Raw genomic sequence first — 17,910 nt, forward strand, 5'->3', positions numbered from 1 at the left:
AGTTTAAGTAGTTTTTGGCTAGCATGACTGACTCTCATATATCCTCGTACAAGCTACATTAAAAGCTTTTGTGCTTCATCACTTGTCAACAAAAAAGTGTCAAAGACAATCCTTACACTCTAATCCTTGGATGTTAACAACAAAAAAGTTGAAGGACCTTCTGAAAAAGTTTCAGAATAACAACCTGTGCTTATCTTATGCACGTTGAAAGTTTTCGTGCTGAAACTATATAAAAAAACAAGAGAAAGAAGATATAGAATCAGAAGCTGCTCTGCAAAACAAGTGACTTCAAAGATTTAGATTTAGAGTTCAAGTAACCTAAAACTAGAGAAAAAACATTAATTAAAGATCTTAAGGACCTTTAACAACAACAAACTTTGCAATTTACCACTGAAAAATTATAGAGTACTCCTTTATGTTCACAGAAACAGAAAAAAAAGAAGATGTTTTGTTGACCTAAGTGATAATTCATTTGATTATATATATATATAAAAAGATCGTTTAACATCCAGGTCGGATCTGGTATTTATAGTTATTAAACGTCATGATTTCTGCTCATACATATATGTACATATATTCTTTAATTGGAGCTAGACACGAGCCGAGTCTAGTCTGAGAGATGTCATCTACAGTATTTAGTAATTGTAAGTTAGTTGATGGCATGCAAAAACAGAAACTTTATACAATTCAAGGTCGCGTTTGTTATTCAAGAATAACAACAAACCCTTAAATTCTGTTTATTGTAACTCAACAGTAAGTACTAATGAAGGTCAACTCAATTTATCTAAGCATATATATATATGTAAATTGTTTTAAATTAAAACCAGTTTAATCTAACTAAATAAAGGCATTTGTATAGGCATAGGAAATTGTCGCTTGCCTACAAAGGGCAATTTAGCCGTGTACTATAATGCAATTGTATAGAATTTCACCGCAAAATATGCTTGAGTGATGTTCAGATACAATTACAGGTAGGTATTGTTAAAAGTATTTAAATCAAGTAGAAATTTCAAGGGTATACTAACTATCATTACAGTTTAGTCTAGATGCTATACCCTTTCCGTTTCTTAATTTGTTCTATATTATTAATACTTGAATTGTTTTCTTTAAAAAGTATCCTATCGTATAAATAAAACATATATTAACAAATTTAACTTAATTTTCATTATATTAACGATACATTTAATAAAAAGCCATACAAATCGAAATTAAGAATGACTCAAATCGATAATCACTTTAACAAATTTTGCAATGCAAATTGCAATCGAAACAAACCAAGAGACTTTGGTCAAAATAAAAGAAGTTAAGCTGCTTAGATCCAGTTGAGAAATATTTTAAAGTCAAAAATAAGTTCATCCTACCAAAGAGAATTGTTTTTATGAACTACAATAATATCTTCAAGAGTCTAGAAAAGGATTGCTTATTGGAAACGCAATCTAATTTTAATACATTTTCTTTCACAGTTTCAGAAAAAACTACTTTAGTATTAATTAATCTAATAAATTAAAGCCAAGACTAAAGAACTCAAAAAACACAAAAATACCAAAATCTGAATGAATATTCTAGAGATAAATTGTAAACATTTTTCTATAACTTTTTCAAAGAATTCATAGATTCATATTTGTATTATGGTTTCGAGTTTTTGAAAAGACACTTTTTCAATTTAGTTTGTATTTATTTAAAAAACTATAGGATAAATTTTTAAGCAGATCAAAGGAGTTTTATTTTTCTAAAATCGCTCACTCTCTAGATTAATTAAGTTGGCAATGCAAATTACTTAAAGAATCTTATATCTCCCATAATGAGTAAGTGTATAAATTTAGACAGATATAGATTTAATCACATACATATTTCTCTTCGATGAGCTGGAAAATTCCAGCTATATCAGCACTTTACGTCAATCTTTTCCTTATTTAGTAATTTTATTATCACACAGACACACACACACCCACACCCACACAAACATATTATGAGACACATAATCTAATCAATTTATTTGCAATAAAAATTCCAATTAATTGTTAAAGTTATGTATAAGTAAGAAAAAAAAAAAAAAACAAAATACTAAAACAAAAAATGAACCCTTAAGATTTATATGTACATATAGAAAGTTGATTGTCCTCTCTTACTGTGTGTGTGTGTGTGTGTGTGTGTTTGTAGACAAAAGTCAATGTCATGTGGCCAGACAATTTTCTTTCTTTCTTTATTTTTTTTTTTTTTGTTTATTTGTTTGATGATAGACAGCAAAGTCTTGATGTCGACACAACAAGTTTTGAAACAAAGAAAAGAAAAAAAAAACAAGAAACCAGGAACCGGGAGAGGCAACCAATTTTGTGAAGGGATAAAAGGTGATAAAAAAAGAACCAAATAACAATAAATAAATTTGGTTAATTCAAACGTCTGGGTGGAAGGGTTTCTGTGTCTGTGTGAAATTTTCAGTCACATTATTGGGTTCAAGGTACTAGCACCTCTTCATAAATTTCTTGCAATTGAAACTGAACCTTCAGTTCAGCATATCGAATTGCCAGACGTTTCTGTCCACGTGCTTGAATGCAATATATACCTATTATTTGTTTTCCCAAGACGCAAAGTTTAAGCAGATAATAGGCGAATGAAAAAGAGGAACCTGGGCACAAATCAATATGAAGTAATGGGTATTAAAGCTTCGATATAACTCAATACCAACAACGCTATCCCTCCTTAATAGTATCTTCATATTATTTAAACAAAAGTAAGGAAGGAAACCGAAAACACATTCTCTACTATGGACTGTGTTATTTCACAGTAATTTGATAATGTTTTCGCCATTCGATATGTCTACATGTGTCAATAAATAAAATAAACAAACAATTGACGAAAGGACCAGACATTATTCAGACGCATTGGCATTATGCAATCTTGCGAAATTCATATTGAAAATAATGTAGACTAAACAATCGACAAGCTGCGATAACAATGTTGACTGACGGCGCCGCTTGAATCTGGACTTAATCCAAGTTTAGTTTGATTTAACTCAGAACTAAAAGTAGGGACTGGACTGGTGATTGGGCTTTTCCCTTATCTATCTAGATTTAGAGACTGATTTAGGAAAAGATGAGGCTTGGCGACAAGGTGACATTTAACAGACAAAGTCGACATTCAGGAGAATTTTATTCATAAGTTATTCACGAAAGTTTTTAGTTTCGATCTAGACCCTTTATAAGTCTTTTAGCATGTGAGTCCTTCACTCTTTTAAATCCAATTCTAAATTTAGAAATAATTTCTACTTTACATTATATTTATGATTTCCAATATATTAATTTGGATTTTATTCAATTTGTTTCACATTAAGGTGAGGCTGAGTTGTGTTTAAGGAATATAGATGAAAAGTTTAAGAAGTGAAAGAGATGGAAAATATGTATATTATTGAGCTTCCATGTTTGTCTAGATTTCGACGTGTTTGAAGATAATCAAATCTGGATTTTAGCCGGCTTGCGGTCTTAGGTAAATCTTACTAATTTATAAGATTTTTAATTTTAAGATTTATGAAGCCGGCTAAGATCCAGTTTTGATTGTTCTTTCATATAATCTTTTCAGTTTCAAAATAAAAAATACTTTTAATTTCTATTCAATTCGAATCTACAATAATTCATGGGATCTAAAATACAAAATTAACAATGTTGTAAAACGTTGATTTAAATTTGAGAAGTTATTCGTCTTAATTTTGAATAATTAACTTCACTAAAAGTTCTTTTGCTCCTTAAAGGATATTTATATTTCTTTATCGTTCTGTTTGTTTTGAAATTTCAAAATCTGTAAGAAATATCCATTTTTAAACTGGTGCTTTCAGCTTAAATCATTTGCTATTATAAAATAGAGTCGAAAACTATTTGGCCAGGCCTGATCTACAATGAATTGGGGTCAATGCACTTCACTTCACTCTCTATACTCTACTCCATTTCCATTAGAGTTTAACCCTCATCAATCATTCAATAAGCAAAAATAGTCAATAATGTGTACTTACTTTTGACACTTTTATCGTATATTTATATTAACTATGAACTTTCTCGGCAGAGTCACGCATTTAGAAGACCTAATTTAACCGCAGTTTAGTTGCGGTCACTAACTAAATCCCGCACACACACACAATTGAAGTGAAACCACATGGAAAGCAATGTCCTTTTGTGCGCAAGTTGAGAGCTTTCAATGTGTGTGTGTGGGTTTTTTTTTCGTTTCGCTTATTGATTTTGCAAGAGGAAACTGAGCTTCACTAAAAGTGTATTTCATCATAGCATGTTTTTCTTACATTCACAAAAATTACAATAGAAATCTATAATGTAGAAATATTTCAGAGTTCCCTTGAGGGGGAAATTGAATTGCCAAAGTTCAAGGAAGAATAAAAAAGTAAACCAAACATGTATGTGGTAGTAAAATTTTGTTTAAATTTAAAGGTTTTACTTCATTTTTAGTTATGCAAAAGGCCTCTATCCTTTACTTATTGTGTATTTTTTATTGAAGCATCCAATGAATAAAACTTTGCATTGATGTGGTCCTTAGTCCTTGTCAACCACGCAAGTCCTATGACCAATGAAATGTTTTACGATTGAATCGAGTTTCTATTTTTCCATTTTGTTTCAGTCAATGCACTTATTGTTGTTATTTTACCAAAAACAACAACATGGACTTGTAATTCTCTGACAGTGTCTCTTGCAAAGACATCACCTACGACTTAAATTTAAATCAAAGGTAAAGATTTATTTCTGAACGTGTGCTTTTGAGTCAGTGTAATGACAAGTAAAGACGAGCCTCGATATTTCGTACCCCTCTAAATCGAGAGCATAAATATTTCGTAGGAAACTGCTGTTCCCTTGAAGAACCTTTGTTGGAATGGAAAACCCGGTAAATCGAAAACCTCTGTAATTTGTAAAATATTCTGTTCAATTGTCGATTCGTAATTGGATGTAATTGGATTTTCTCTTATAAATTCATGAAAATTACATGTTTTAAATATTTTTCTTTATATCTGTGATATGTTAATAACAACTCAAAGCATTAGTGGATAATTTCGATCCAATGATTTATTTACAACAATTAATTTTATTAATTGATCTTGATTTCGAAAATTTTTTATATTAAATTTCAATTTTTATGGTAAGCCATAAACAACATATAAATTTTATATAAAATATGTAAAATTGTGTAAAAAAAAACCAATTCATTAGCCATGACTAGCATCAGAATCAGTTAAAAAAAACCCTCTATTATTTCTGTCAGGAAAACAAATTTGTAGAGAAATAATGATAAAGTTTGGCAACCCTGTAAGCTCAAATAGTAGGCAAAACAAAAATGTTTTCAAATTAGTTTCTAAAACGAAAGCGATTGACATTTCATTGGAAATTGAAAACATTTCTGTTCAAAGTTTATTCTGGCCTTGAAAATAACTATAAAAATTGATTTTAACTATTTGTAACCTTTTTAATAATTAATAACTGTATGCAAACTTTATATTTTCACTGTAACTTCCGAAAGATTGTGTTTCCAAATGACGTATATGTATTTTGAATGCGTCATCTGGATCTGTTATCGCAACGACAATTGACGTTGGTTGTAACATACATACCCATGAATATATATGTATATAATGTTTATACTGTTGCATTTTTGCCCAATTATCAATCAAACAAGAGAATCACTTACAAGGTTATCATTTCTGCACTGCATTTTCTTTACCCTCTCAATAATGTACGAAGCAAGCAAGGACATCGAAAAGGAAGAAGAAAAATAATAATAATTTCCTTAGGCTATATATAGAAACTCGCATTTATGACCGCCGACTGGCTCCCGTTTTTCCCTCTGACTATCTATTTCTTTTACCATTAGCCGAAACGACCGAGCGACTGACTGACTGACGTTTGTAAATTCAATTGCATGTTTTGTCGTTTGGTTTTGTTTTTGGGGTTATATTTAGACATGACATGGATGAGTAGTATGTATTTTGTTTGGGGGGAAGGGGGCGGGAAATTATTTGCACAAGTTCCGAAAACGTGACAATCGTTAAAACAAAAAATGGGATAAACAATAAAAGCAAGCAGCCAATGCCAAGTCAGAAAGAAGAGCAGGGTATAGGCAAGTTACGTTTATCGATCGTTGGATATATAATTAAATTGCAATTAGTTTGCGGTTAAATTAAGGTGATAAGTGGGCCAAAGTGAAGCAAAGTGGAAAAATTAATAACTGCGAATTAGGTTATCTATAAATATTTTTGGTTTTATTTAATCTTTATTTTTGCTTTATATTTGTTTCTCTTTGTCATTTACAATTAAATAAAAAGCAATAAAAAATTAAGGTCGAGATATTACTTTTGTGTATATATTGTATCATATAATTTTGACAATATTTTTTTTGTTCTTGTCAGGATTAACCTGACATCCTGTTTTAGAAATGTCCATTGGACATCCTGTGTATTTGTGGACTGTCAACTTTTTGGGAAAGGTGTATAAAATACGAAAATATAAAACTTAAGAAGTTCAAATTCTAGATGAATTAACATTTTTCTGCACTTCACTTTTGATGCTAGTTCCTTAGTTTATTTTATTCATTTTTAATACCGATTAAAAACATCCATTTCAATTTTATTGAAATTTTGTAATTTTATTGTCATTTTGAAATTTTATTGTCAATTTTGAAAGGAAATGAATCAAATGAACAAGTTGAATGACAAGCATTTATGCAAAAGATAAATTTAAATTTAGGCAAAACAAAAAAAAAAAAACAGAAAAACTGGCACAACGCAAAAACATACATATACAAACACATGTGGGAATGTATAAGAAGTATTTCTGATTTTGTTTTTATCAAAGAATACATAAAAAACAAAAAAAAAAACAAACGAAAAATTAAATAAAATAAAATCAACAAAACTAAATCAAACTGCAAAGATATGCAAGGTAAGAAAAAAAAAACCCCGGCCTGTCTCTCTGCCTCCCGGTTCTGATATCATTGAACTTACTCAAGGACAGAGAAGATCAAGTAAAAAAAAAACAAATTTATGAAAGAATGAGTGAATGGAATTGAAAAGAATGTGTAAATAATTGTATTGAGGTTGTTCCCAATAACAATTTCGAAATAATTACTTTATAAATAACTTTGGCTACAAATTTATCTATCTATAAAATTATCAAAATCTATGCCAATTCTTAATATATAAATTTGTAATACTGCTTACTAAAAATAAATGCGACTTTTGAGTCTTTTTATCCGACAATTTTTTTTCGTTTTTGTTGGAAACCGAAAATAAAGTCTATTTAGAATATATGGCTAAAGGAATTTTTTTATTAATAAAATTTCCGCCAAAAAAGTCTTATCAGATAGTTTTGAAACTTATAGAATATATTCAGTTTAAAGTTCTAACTTTGAATCACTCTTAAAAAAAAAAAAATTTTAAACGGGTCGACCACCTAAATTGTGTAGTCCACCAAAATAAATCTATTCAAGTGATCCGAGAGTTTTCTTCTTAAACGAAAATGTCTCAGGAAGTCTTTATTTATATTTTTAGAAACTCAGAGCAATAGTATCTTGAGTATTCTGCTAAATTATAGCCAAAAATGTTTCAACTCCCCAACAATCTTCCATAGTAAATTAAAGGGTGTCCTCTCAAAAAGGGGTGTTACTGTATGTACTAAAAATCTAATAAAATTCCTCTGTTTCTTTTGGGGCAAAGTAGGTAAAAGTTTTTATGTATAATAACTTGTTTTTGTGGTTGATTATTAACTGGGCTATATATAAAAAAAAACCTAATTTGAACAACTGTTTTCTTTCTCTTTTAAATATTGTGTTTGCGAAAAGAAGAAAACACATTTGAGAACGATAGATACAAACATACATATACATATGTATAGAAATGTATATATGTATGTTTGTAGTCGGAACAACAATGATAAAAATCAGTTAAGGCATTTTCGAAAAACAACAAATTGTTGACAGAATTTTCGAGTATTTTCGCCTGGTCGCTGCGTCAGTTGTTGTTCATATTTGGTTTTTGTTTGTCGTCTCTTTTATTTTTTTTTATTTTTTGGTCACATTTCTTCAACAATTTCCATTGACGCAAGCACAAAAAGCAAATGTGAAAAAAAACAGAAAACGCCAAACGAATCGATGATTACCGCGATAAAACAAAAGCAGTAAGAACAAAGATAAAATATAAATAAAAAGCAAAGCATATAATGAATATACATACTCTGATTATTGATAAGGTTAACTATAGGTTTAATAATGTATTAAAAAAATATAAATAAATATAAATGATCTCAATTGCTGGAGTAGAAAAAGTGAACTGTTTTTTTTTCTTTTTTCATTTTGTTTCTCCTCACTCGGTCTTGTGATAAATCTGTTTAAGCATCTTTCTACTCAAGATTAGATATTAATAATAATACGTGCTCTGAATGACGTACAGCGATAGAGAGAGAGAGAGAGAGACTAAAGACAACAAACAAACAGTTTGCCAAAAAGAAATAAGATTATATGCAAACTGAATATCTACCTCTATACTCTCTTCATTCTGTATTAATAAAAATAAGTTCAGCAGAAGTAAATGAATCTGGGACATAACTTTGCCATGTCCTTCTTAATTTTTACATAAACTTTAAGCCACACTGAGCAAAAATCAAAAAAAAAGAAGTAATCATTAAACATTTTTAGTAACATTTTTAAGGTTACGCCTTGCTTTTTTTCTTTTAAATAAATACATAATACTTTAAATACTTTAACAGCCGAAAATATGGTTTTATGTTTGGTCTAGATGTTGACTTTTCACACATTATAATTGTTGAATAAATAAGGCCTTTTGTTTATTATCCTAAATGCTACACATTTACTTTTAATCATAGGTTAAAATTACATGGGGTTCCAAATTTAGATACTTTTGAGGATTCGCAATATTGTTGAAATATATGAAAAAAAGAGGCCTAAAAGTAGCTTTTTTACAATTCTCTTATGCGTTTTCTTTAAGTTTAATGATCCAAAATCCGAAGTGACATAAGAATAGAATATCACTAACTTTGCACTTAATTAAATCATATTTTTATCCTAGTATATCCTTTTTTTGTGTGTGTGTGTGTGTGTGTGTGTATTAATCTAGCCCACGTTGACGTTGGCCTGGTTTCCCTTTTGCCAAATTGGGCGAATCGGGGTCACCACATGTAAAATATTTTTTGCCAACTAATTGGGTCAAAGTAAATATTGACTATACCTATATATATCCCCCATTTAATGGATATAGAAAACTATATATATAGCTGCCGCTGTCTGTTGCGGTGCTGATTCACTGTCCATTCAATTTTCAACTGATTTCCACTGCCTTCAACCGCTTTCAACCGCTCTCAATTTACGCACACAGGGCAAAGAAAAATATATACATACATACATACATATGTACATACATATGTATGTCTTATTAAAAAGTAAAAAGAACGATAGTGAAACAGAATGCAAGAGGGAAGAGAGTGTGTGTGTGTGAGTGTGTTGCCTGGCCAGACCAGAAGTTTATATCTATTAAAAATTTGTTAAAAATAAAAACTTAATTTATGTGTATATAAATAACTTGAATTTTTGTTTCTTCAAAAATTGTCAATACACTTACCGCAATTGCCATACACATTTGATTATAACTTTTGAAGCTTTTTCGTTGCTTTTTCCCACAGTGCACGAGCTGAATTGAAATTCACTCACACTAATACACTTCGATTGACTAAAACACACACACACACACGAACGCAACACTTATACACAGATGCGAAACGCGACTACAAGAAAACTCCACGAATGCAAATTACTTGACAATTGTCTGGAGTTTGTTTAATTGTATTTAATAATTCACGTTTATGTTAACAATGTTTTTATTGATTTTGTTAGCATATGCCTTTTGATTGAAGTTCCACATTTAAATTTTTGTCAAAGCTGATGAATTTTCGTTAACCTCAAATTTTTTCCTTTTTTTACAATACAATTCCGTATGCAGTGCTCAACACTACTATTGGCGTTTTAGCGATTCTTTTGCTATCGATAAGTTCATGTGGCAGCACTGAGTCGAACCAATTAGTCGAGCCGAACAGTACCAATGTCAGATTCGCCGCAGCTCAATTGGCTTGGTCAGCTGACTGAATTCGCCTAGCGAACAATTTAAAATACTAAAATTTGAAATTGTTTGCAGGAGCAGCGCGCCTTAGCGTTAAGTATTTAAATTTTAAATTGTATCGCAATGAGATCACTGTCTTACTTGGTACATAACGGAGCCGGTAATAGTACTACACACTCAATATGTTGACGGGCACAATACCACCCACAGATTTCTAAATATTTTATATTAGTTACGCCCTTTTTATCGACCGGCGGTCACAAAGAAACCTTATAAAAAGGAAAATTGCTGGGCCTTTAAATTATTTTAATTTGCAGGTGCCAAGTATCCATTCATATGTCTAATTGTTTGTTGTTTGTAAGAAGCACAAATAATTATGAAGATTCTTTGGAATTACAAACAAAATTATAACTTTTATACATCTAAGGCTTTATATATTTATATACGTTTTTTTTGTATGATTATGATGTTGGTTTCGCATTGAAAACTAATGCCACAATAGCCCCAATCTAATGGGGATTCTCGTCTTCTTCGAGGATTTCTTTAGATTTTTAATTTAAAATGAATTTCACTGTGCAAAGAAGGGCAAATTTTTGCTTTGGACAACAAGAAATTGCTAAAAATCAAAGACTATAAAAGGAAAAGGACTTTTGATAATAGCACAAATACATATGTATAAATATTAAATTAAAGTCACGACGACGACGTGTGGTGGATGCAACAACTACAATCGGTTGCTGTTCATTATCATCACCATTCTCGTCACCGAAGGCAAGATCTATGTGGAAATCGAGCGGGCTCGTCTCACCAAGATTCTTGTCGACATCAAGGAGGCCGATGGTGATGTGGTCGGTGCAGCATCTGTTATGGAAGAGCTACAGGTTGAGACTTATGGCTAGATGGATAAAAGAGAAAAGTTTGAGCACATAGCTGTTATTGCACGATAAACCAATCTTCTGCAGCAATTTTAGAACTGGCTGGGCAGCTGTCCCATCCCAAGGCAGTTTATCAGTATACAAAACATATGCATTTATTGCAGTATGCTCCTGATCTCGCCAACTCGCAACTGCAATGAATAAGCATTAGCTTGACTATTAGCTAATTAGCTATTAACTAGAAATGAGCTCACTTTCGGAATTGGAATTTGGAAGTAAGTTTACTTATATGTAGAAGTGTATGAGTAAGTGCTATTAAACTATAAATTATTATTATAATTATAATAAAATCGAGCGCACGATCCGCCACTGATACTAGATCTATATCATTTTTATACCCTTGCAAAAAGGGTATATTAATTTTGGTCAGAAGTGTGCAACGCATAGAAGGAAGTATCTCCGACCATATAAAGTATATACATGTATGTTCTTGATCAGCATGATGAGACGAGTTCATATAGCCATGTCCGACCGTCCGTCCGTCTGTCCATCCGCCCGTCTGGATCAACGCAAACTCCTCCTAGACTGTTAGAGCTACAGAGCTGAAATTTTGCATGTAGGCTTGTATATAGTGCAGGGGTTGTATATCTCGGGTTCAGCCGGATCGGACCACTATATCATATAGCTCCCATACAAACGGCAAAGTCACGAACAGTGACTTTTCTCACTAACTTCGTTATTTTCCGAGCTATTGTCGTGAAATTTAATATTGGTTACACATATAAACAACTATGCCAATTTTGATCAAGATCGGGTGACTATATCATATATGTAGCTCATATAGGAACGATCTTTCGAAAACAGTGACTTTTGTTAATAACTTCGTTACTTTTGACGCGATTACTTTCAAATTAAACATTCGTTAGTTTAATATATCTGTTAATGACTGTGCCAAATTTGATCAAGATCGGGTGACTATATCACATACCTCCCATAGGAACGATCGGTCGAAAACAGTGACTTTGACCAATAAATTAGTTATTTCCTATTCCTAAGATTGTAGGCCGTTCTTTCGAAAACTTTAGCCTTTTTAGAAAAACCGTTTTTCCACTTTGATGGCTATGGGTAAGGTTGCAAGGGTATACAAACTTTGACGCGGTCGAAGTCAGCTCCGGCCCTCTGGTTTGATCACAATTTTCCCTTTTAAGGGCAACAAATTAAAAATGATTCTTGCGAAAAAAATACGAGTATGTAAATTGCCCAACTAAGTATTAGTTAGATTAGTTAACAAGTCGAACAGATAGAAAACTTTATTTCAGTTCATTTAAAGTGCTCAAAGAATCAAGTTCAAGATGAGAAATCTTTTTGTTTTAATAACAATTTATCTACTATTCCAAAGGATAAATGCTACGGAGATTAGTGATGACGATGATGCTGTAAGAATAAGTTCCCAGAAGTGAAATATATTATTTATGAATATCTATGCTTAATGTTTCAGGTTGAAACTAATTTAACCCCAGACCAATGCGTTGAAAATTATTATAATGTGGTTATACCTTTGTTGAGTAAAATAGTTAAACTCAATATACAATTGGATGCCTATGAAGAAACTTTTGTTCAGTTTGGAAATGTTTTGGATGCCGTTGAAAGTCTCATAATTGCGAATTCCAAGTCCGTTGAAGATTCGTTGGCCACAAAAGGTTGGACGGTAATTCAAAGGCGATTGAATGGAAATGTGAGCTTTGATCGGAACTGGAATGACTACAAACACGGGTTCGGTGATAGCCAAGGTGATTTTTTTATTGGCTTAGAAAAATTGCATATGATGACACAAGCTAGACCTCATGAGTTATATATAGAATTAAGAGATGTTAAGGGCATAACAAGATATGCTCGCTATGATGACTTCAATGTCGGTAGCGAGGAGAACAGTTATAATCTAACTTCCCTTGGTGCATACGTTGGTACAGCTGGTGATTCCTTAAGTGAAAATGTTGGTGCAAAGTTTTCCACTCGTGATCGGGACAACTCAGAAGGCGATGAGGATTGCACCAGCGATGGAAGTGGTGGATGGTGGTACACTTACTGTGGCGATAGGTAAAATTATTGAAGTCCTCATCCATATGCATGTGTTTTATAATATTTGATTTCTGCAATTCCAGTCAATTAAATGGAATTTTCTATAAGGACGGCGATGCCCCAGAACGAAATGGTATAGGTTGGGATAGTTGGGATAATTTGAACTATAATGTATCCTTAATTTACACCCACATGATGATACGTCCAACTATCTAATCTCATATATTGCTATTTTAATTTTTATGCAAATCAAATGCTCTAATAATTTGCTATGAATCGATGAACGAAAATTTATGCGTATTCCTGTTTGTAAATGGTGTTGGGTGTTTTTTTTTTTTTTTTTTTGTATTTTGTATTTAATTTTATTTCTATTGATAATAAACTTGTAATAAACTAACTAACTTTAAATAAGTTTAAGCTTGAAGAATTCAACGATTGATACTTCTCTGGACTCCAAAACTTCGGGATAGGTTACTTTAGTAGGAGTCAGCCAATTCATCTCTCATTTAGGCAGTCAAAGATCTGCAAAAAACTTAGTAATTGTCCAATAATACATTGGAAATATAAACCATTCCGAAAACAACAAAAAATCAATGAAGTAAGTCAGTCGTCTAGCCGACTTAGGTATACCATACATCAGGTATACCAGACACCATATTTGGTATGTATATTTACTTAGTAAATGCGCTCATTTTGTTTGTGTAAAGATTTTGCCACGCCCCTCTCCGCCCCCGTAACTTGAAAAAACTCGATTACCTCCCGTAATTTTTTACCTTGTGCAATCAAATTTGGCACACTTAAATTTGATACTAATATCCAGCAAAATACCAAATTTAATCAAAATCGGGCAAAAAACAGTCGAGTTATGCATATAAACGTTTTTACATAAGGCCGGAGTTGGCCGTTGGCTGGTGGGGGCGCTAAGGTGCTAGAGCCGGAGATGGCCGTTGGCTGGTGGGGGCGCTAGGGTGCTCGTATGCTTGACTGAGCGAGATACTAAGTTATGCTTGTAAAAAGCATGTGAAAATGCATTTGTTTAATAAGTTTGAAATATTTGCTTTGCTGGTGTATGGTATACCTAAGTCGGCGAGACGACTTACTTCATTTTTTTTTTTGTTAAGTATATTTAAAATCTATCCAGACTTGGACAATGTATAAGTTCGAAAAAAAAACATATAAAACATGGCATTAGCAAAAGCACACTCCAAAAGCAAAGCTGCAGAAGGGTTCAACGGCTGGGACTTCAATCGTCATCTGCTGGACCGAGAAGACTAGCCCTATCAGTCAGGATCAGGCCTGAAAGGTAAATAGGACTACCATTTTACATTTACATTTTTACATGACTACGAGTTATCTCGTACTACCTAAAACTACCACTTTTTGTGTAGCTACAAGTAAAACCGTATTATAATAGTGTTGGTAAGAGATAACTCGTAGGTTCTTTTTCTCATTTAAAAAACATCATTTTTGATTTTTGATGATACCAATGATCTAGAAATAGAGTTTTTTGGTAATATAATGTATATAATATATAATATAGTTTGGCCAGTTTTCTGAAAATGGATTTTTACATAATCAACTAGCTTTTGGACCCCTAAAAGTAGGCTTCATTTGAATTACCCTCACTTTTAATTGACAAATGGGAAATGTATTGTTTATAAAAATGTATCTATTTTTCTACGAATTCGTACATTGTCCATTAAAAGTAATGGTGATTAAACTATAGGGTAATTCGATTCCTGATATTTTATTAAGATTGTGTTCCACTTAAGTTTTAGTTTAATTAAACAAAAGGGTTTCATAGAAAGTCAACATTTGTCCTAAGCGAGGTTCAGGCATATTTATATGAAAAGATCATTTAAATTTCATGATTAAAACTATATAAACCATCAAATTATTACCATTTTCTTCCCTCATATTCAGTTCATAACCGCCATTAAAAAATTCGAAACAATTTTCCAAATTGTATTGTATTTATTTATTTCACTTTCATATATTCATTGAAATTTGTCATGCCAAAGAGTTTTATTTTTCCTTTCGATTCTTTATCTAGTCACCCACATATAATGTGTGTGTGTGGGTGTGTATGTATAATATCTACACACACACACACACACACACACGTATGTACATATGTGCGTAAGTATAACGTGAAATATAAATTTGTTCATTGCTAGAATTGATTGGGTGGCCTCAAAAATTTGTTTGTTAATGTTTTTTTTTTCATCTCGATTTGCTGAGGTCGGAGTTAAGCTAATGTTAAAAAGGGTTTTTGTTTTTATTCAAATTTCAATATTTTTTTGTTTGGTTTAGAAAAAGTTGATCTACTACAACAATAATATCATATTAGTTTGTGTGTATGTGTGTGTGTTTGTGTGTACCCATTACCAAAACATTTTTCTTGTTTTTTTTTTATCAATTCAGTCTTGCCAATGACTCAAAGCCATGGCTCATCATCGTCTTAAAAACATCATTGCATTCAGTTCAAATAAATTTTTTTTGCAACTCTCATTTCTTTACTTTTCTTATCAATTTTTTGTTGTTTGTTAATATTTTTCTCATTTTTTTTTTGTTGTGAATTTCTAAAAGTGCTACAAGGTTCTATGTAATTGGAAATGTTATATATTTTTTTTGTATATATATATATATATTTTGTTTTATTTTTTTATGCATATGTATGTTGTTGGTATATTTGTTGTTGTTGTTGTTGTTGTTCAATTTGTGTTAAGGGTTCAATCTACTAAGTTTTTGTTTGGAATTCTATATTGATTAAATTGTGTGAAAATTTCTAAGGGATTATAACATAGACACCAAAAACATGATAACTTTTTTTGTTGTTTTTTATAATAATAATAATAATAATAGTAATAATAAAATTTATCTTTCTCTATTCATATGGTATGTATGTATGCAATTTTTGTTTTTTACGTTTCTTTGTGTGTATGTATGTAATACGTACATATATATATATAGGTATATATAAATATTATTTAATATTTTATTTTTGTAATTTGTATTGCTCTTCTTCTTCCTACACCTCTAACTTTTGCTCTGCACGGGCGGCATTTTATGGGGGCTTTCTCTTTACTCGTTTATCTTTTTTCTCGGTATTTTTTTATTTAATCTTCTTTTTTTTTATATTTTTGAGCCGTTCCATTCAAAAATCCCTGATAATGCATTTTGCGACTTTTGAAAATGTTTTAGCTAACAGTATAATTATAGATGTATGTATATATATGTATACATATGTAGATATTACATGCAAAAATTGTGTTTGTTTGTTTGTTTGTTTTACTTCTCATACTTTTTCGTATTGTATAGTTCACCTTAAAGCAAAAAATTTGTTGTCCATTTTGTTTTTTAAAATTGCCTTCTCCTCCTTCACCTTCACCTATGTCAACCCTTAAGTTAATCTCTAAAGTGCTCTAAAAGCAAAAATTCAAAACTGACATTTTTCTTTGACTTTTGTTTCTTTTTTGTTTTGTTTAACTAGGTTATACATTTTGTATCACACCAATTTATATATATATATATAATTTTGTATGTATTATATATGCTGGCGGGTTATGTTATTCTTAGACTTAAGTTAAGACTGATTCATTATAGAGAGATAAGTGAGTTGGATCATTATCATCATATCGTATTTATCACCCTTGCAGCTACCATGAAGCCTGACTTATGTATATATATATATTTATTTATGTATATATGTATGTGTCTTATCAAATTCTGCATTATATATTGGGTGTGCTCAGTTCGATCTATATATGAGAGTTTTCTCGACATTTTCATTGCCCTCAATCACTGTCTCTCTCTCTCTCTCTCTTTGCCTATATCGTTCTTTGTCCTTTTATATATATATATATATGTATATAGTTTTCGAATATTTTATTTCTCTGTTTACTTAGCTACTATCACACACACTGACTGAACTTGTTGCTCCATTTTTTTGTTTGGACATCATCGACATTGTCAATTTTTTATTTTTATTTCATCTTTTTTTCGGTTATTACAACTAGTATCATAGCTATTTTGTGAGTATTGCTTCAGTTTTATACAGGGCTCCACCATTTTTGTCTAAAATCTAGAGAGATATAATACATTTAATTAGTTTTTCTTTCTAATATACATTCTAAACACACCGATGGGTTCACGACAAGGAAAAAAATTGAAGTCAATAGCAGTGCCAAGGCGAATATTCTACATATATTCGTCTTAATTTATTGTAAATCTAATAATAATTACCTTCTTTTTTGTTTATCGTCCATTTTAAGCCCCCAAATTGTCATATGAAAATGAAAGAGTTTTTGGTTTATGTTTTTTTGCATTTTGTGTGTGTTTCAAATAAAAGAATTAATTGTTGTATTCAACACAAGACAAGAAAGTTTTACAAATTAAAAATAATAATAATAATGATAATAAATTCTTGCTAAATCATTAATTTCTCATATGTATTTTTTTTACCCAAAATTTGAAAATAAGTATATATTTTGAAAAAATTGATCGGTAGAACCGATTTCACAGTTTATATATTGATTCTGAAAAGTTTTTGACATGTTGCAGTTGCAGTTCGTTTTCAATTGAGGACTAGAAATTATAAAAGCTTAAATGCTATTAGTTAGACACAATTAACATATATACAGACAAATCGGACAAACTATATCATAATATTTATAAGTAAATGTTTTTTTTATACAAAACATGTCAAAATATTTTCAATTGCCTTTTTTTTAGAGAGCTTCGTTTCGTAATTTCGCCAAAATCGAACTTTAGTTAATCAATGTTTAGTTTAACTGCATTTGGCTTCATTATGAAAACGAAATTGAGAACTTTATGAATTGCATT

At 31.0% G+C, this 17,910-nt stretch overlaps 1 protein-coding gene across 1 annotated transcript; it reads left to right on the forward strand.

Annotated features, from left to right (window-relative positions):
* Window positions 1-12,326: 12,326 nt before the first annotated feature.
* Window positions 12,327-13,492, forward strand: LOC26529022 (microfibril-associated glycoprotein 4). Its single transcript, XM_015178423.2, has 3 exons — window positions 12,327-12,422; window positions 12,485-13,083; window positions 13,149-13,492. Exons 1-3 carry the CDS (start codon window positions 12,339-12,341, stop codon window positions 13,279-13,281), a joined length of 816 nt encoding a protein of 271 aa, XP_015033909.1. The 5' UTR covers window positions 12,327-12,338; the 3' UTR covers window positions 13,282-13,492.
* Window positions 13,493-17,910: the final 4,418 nt, after the last annotated feature.

This window comes from Drosophila willistoni (genome assembly GCF_018902025.1).
Source record: "Drosophila willistoni isolate 14030-0811.24 chromosome 2R unlocalized genomic scaffold, UCI_dwil_1.1 Seg167, whole genome shotgun sequence".
Lineage (NCBI taxonomy): Eukaryota > Metazoa > Arthropoda > Insecta > Diptera > Drosophilidae > Drosophila > Drosophila willistoni.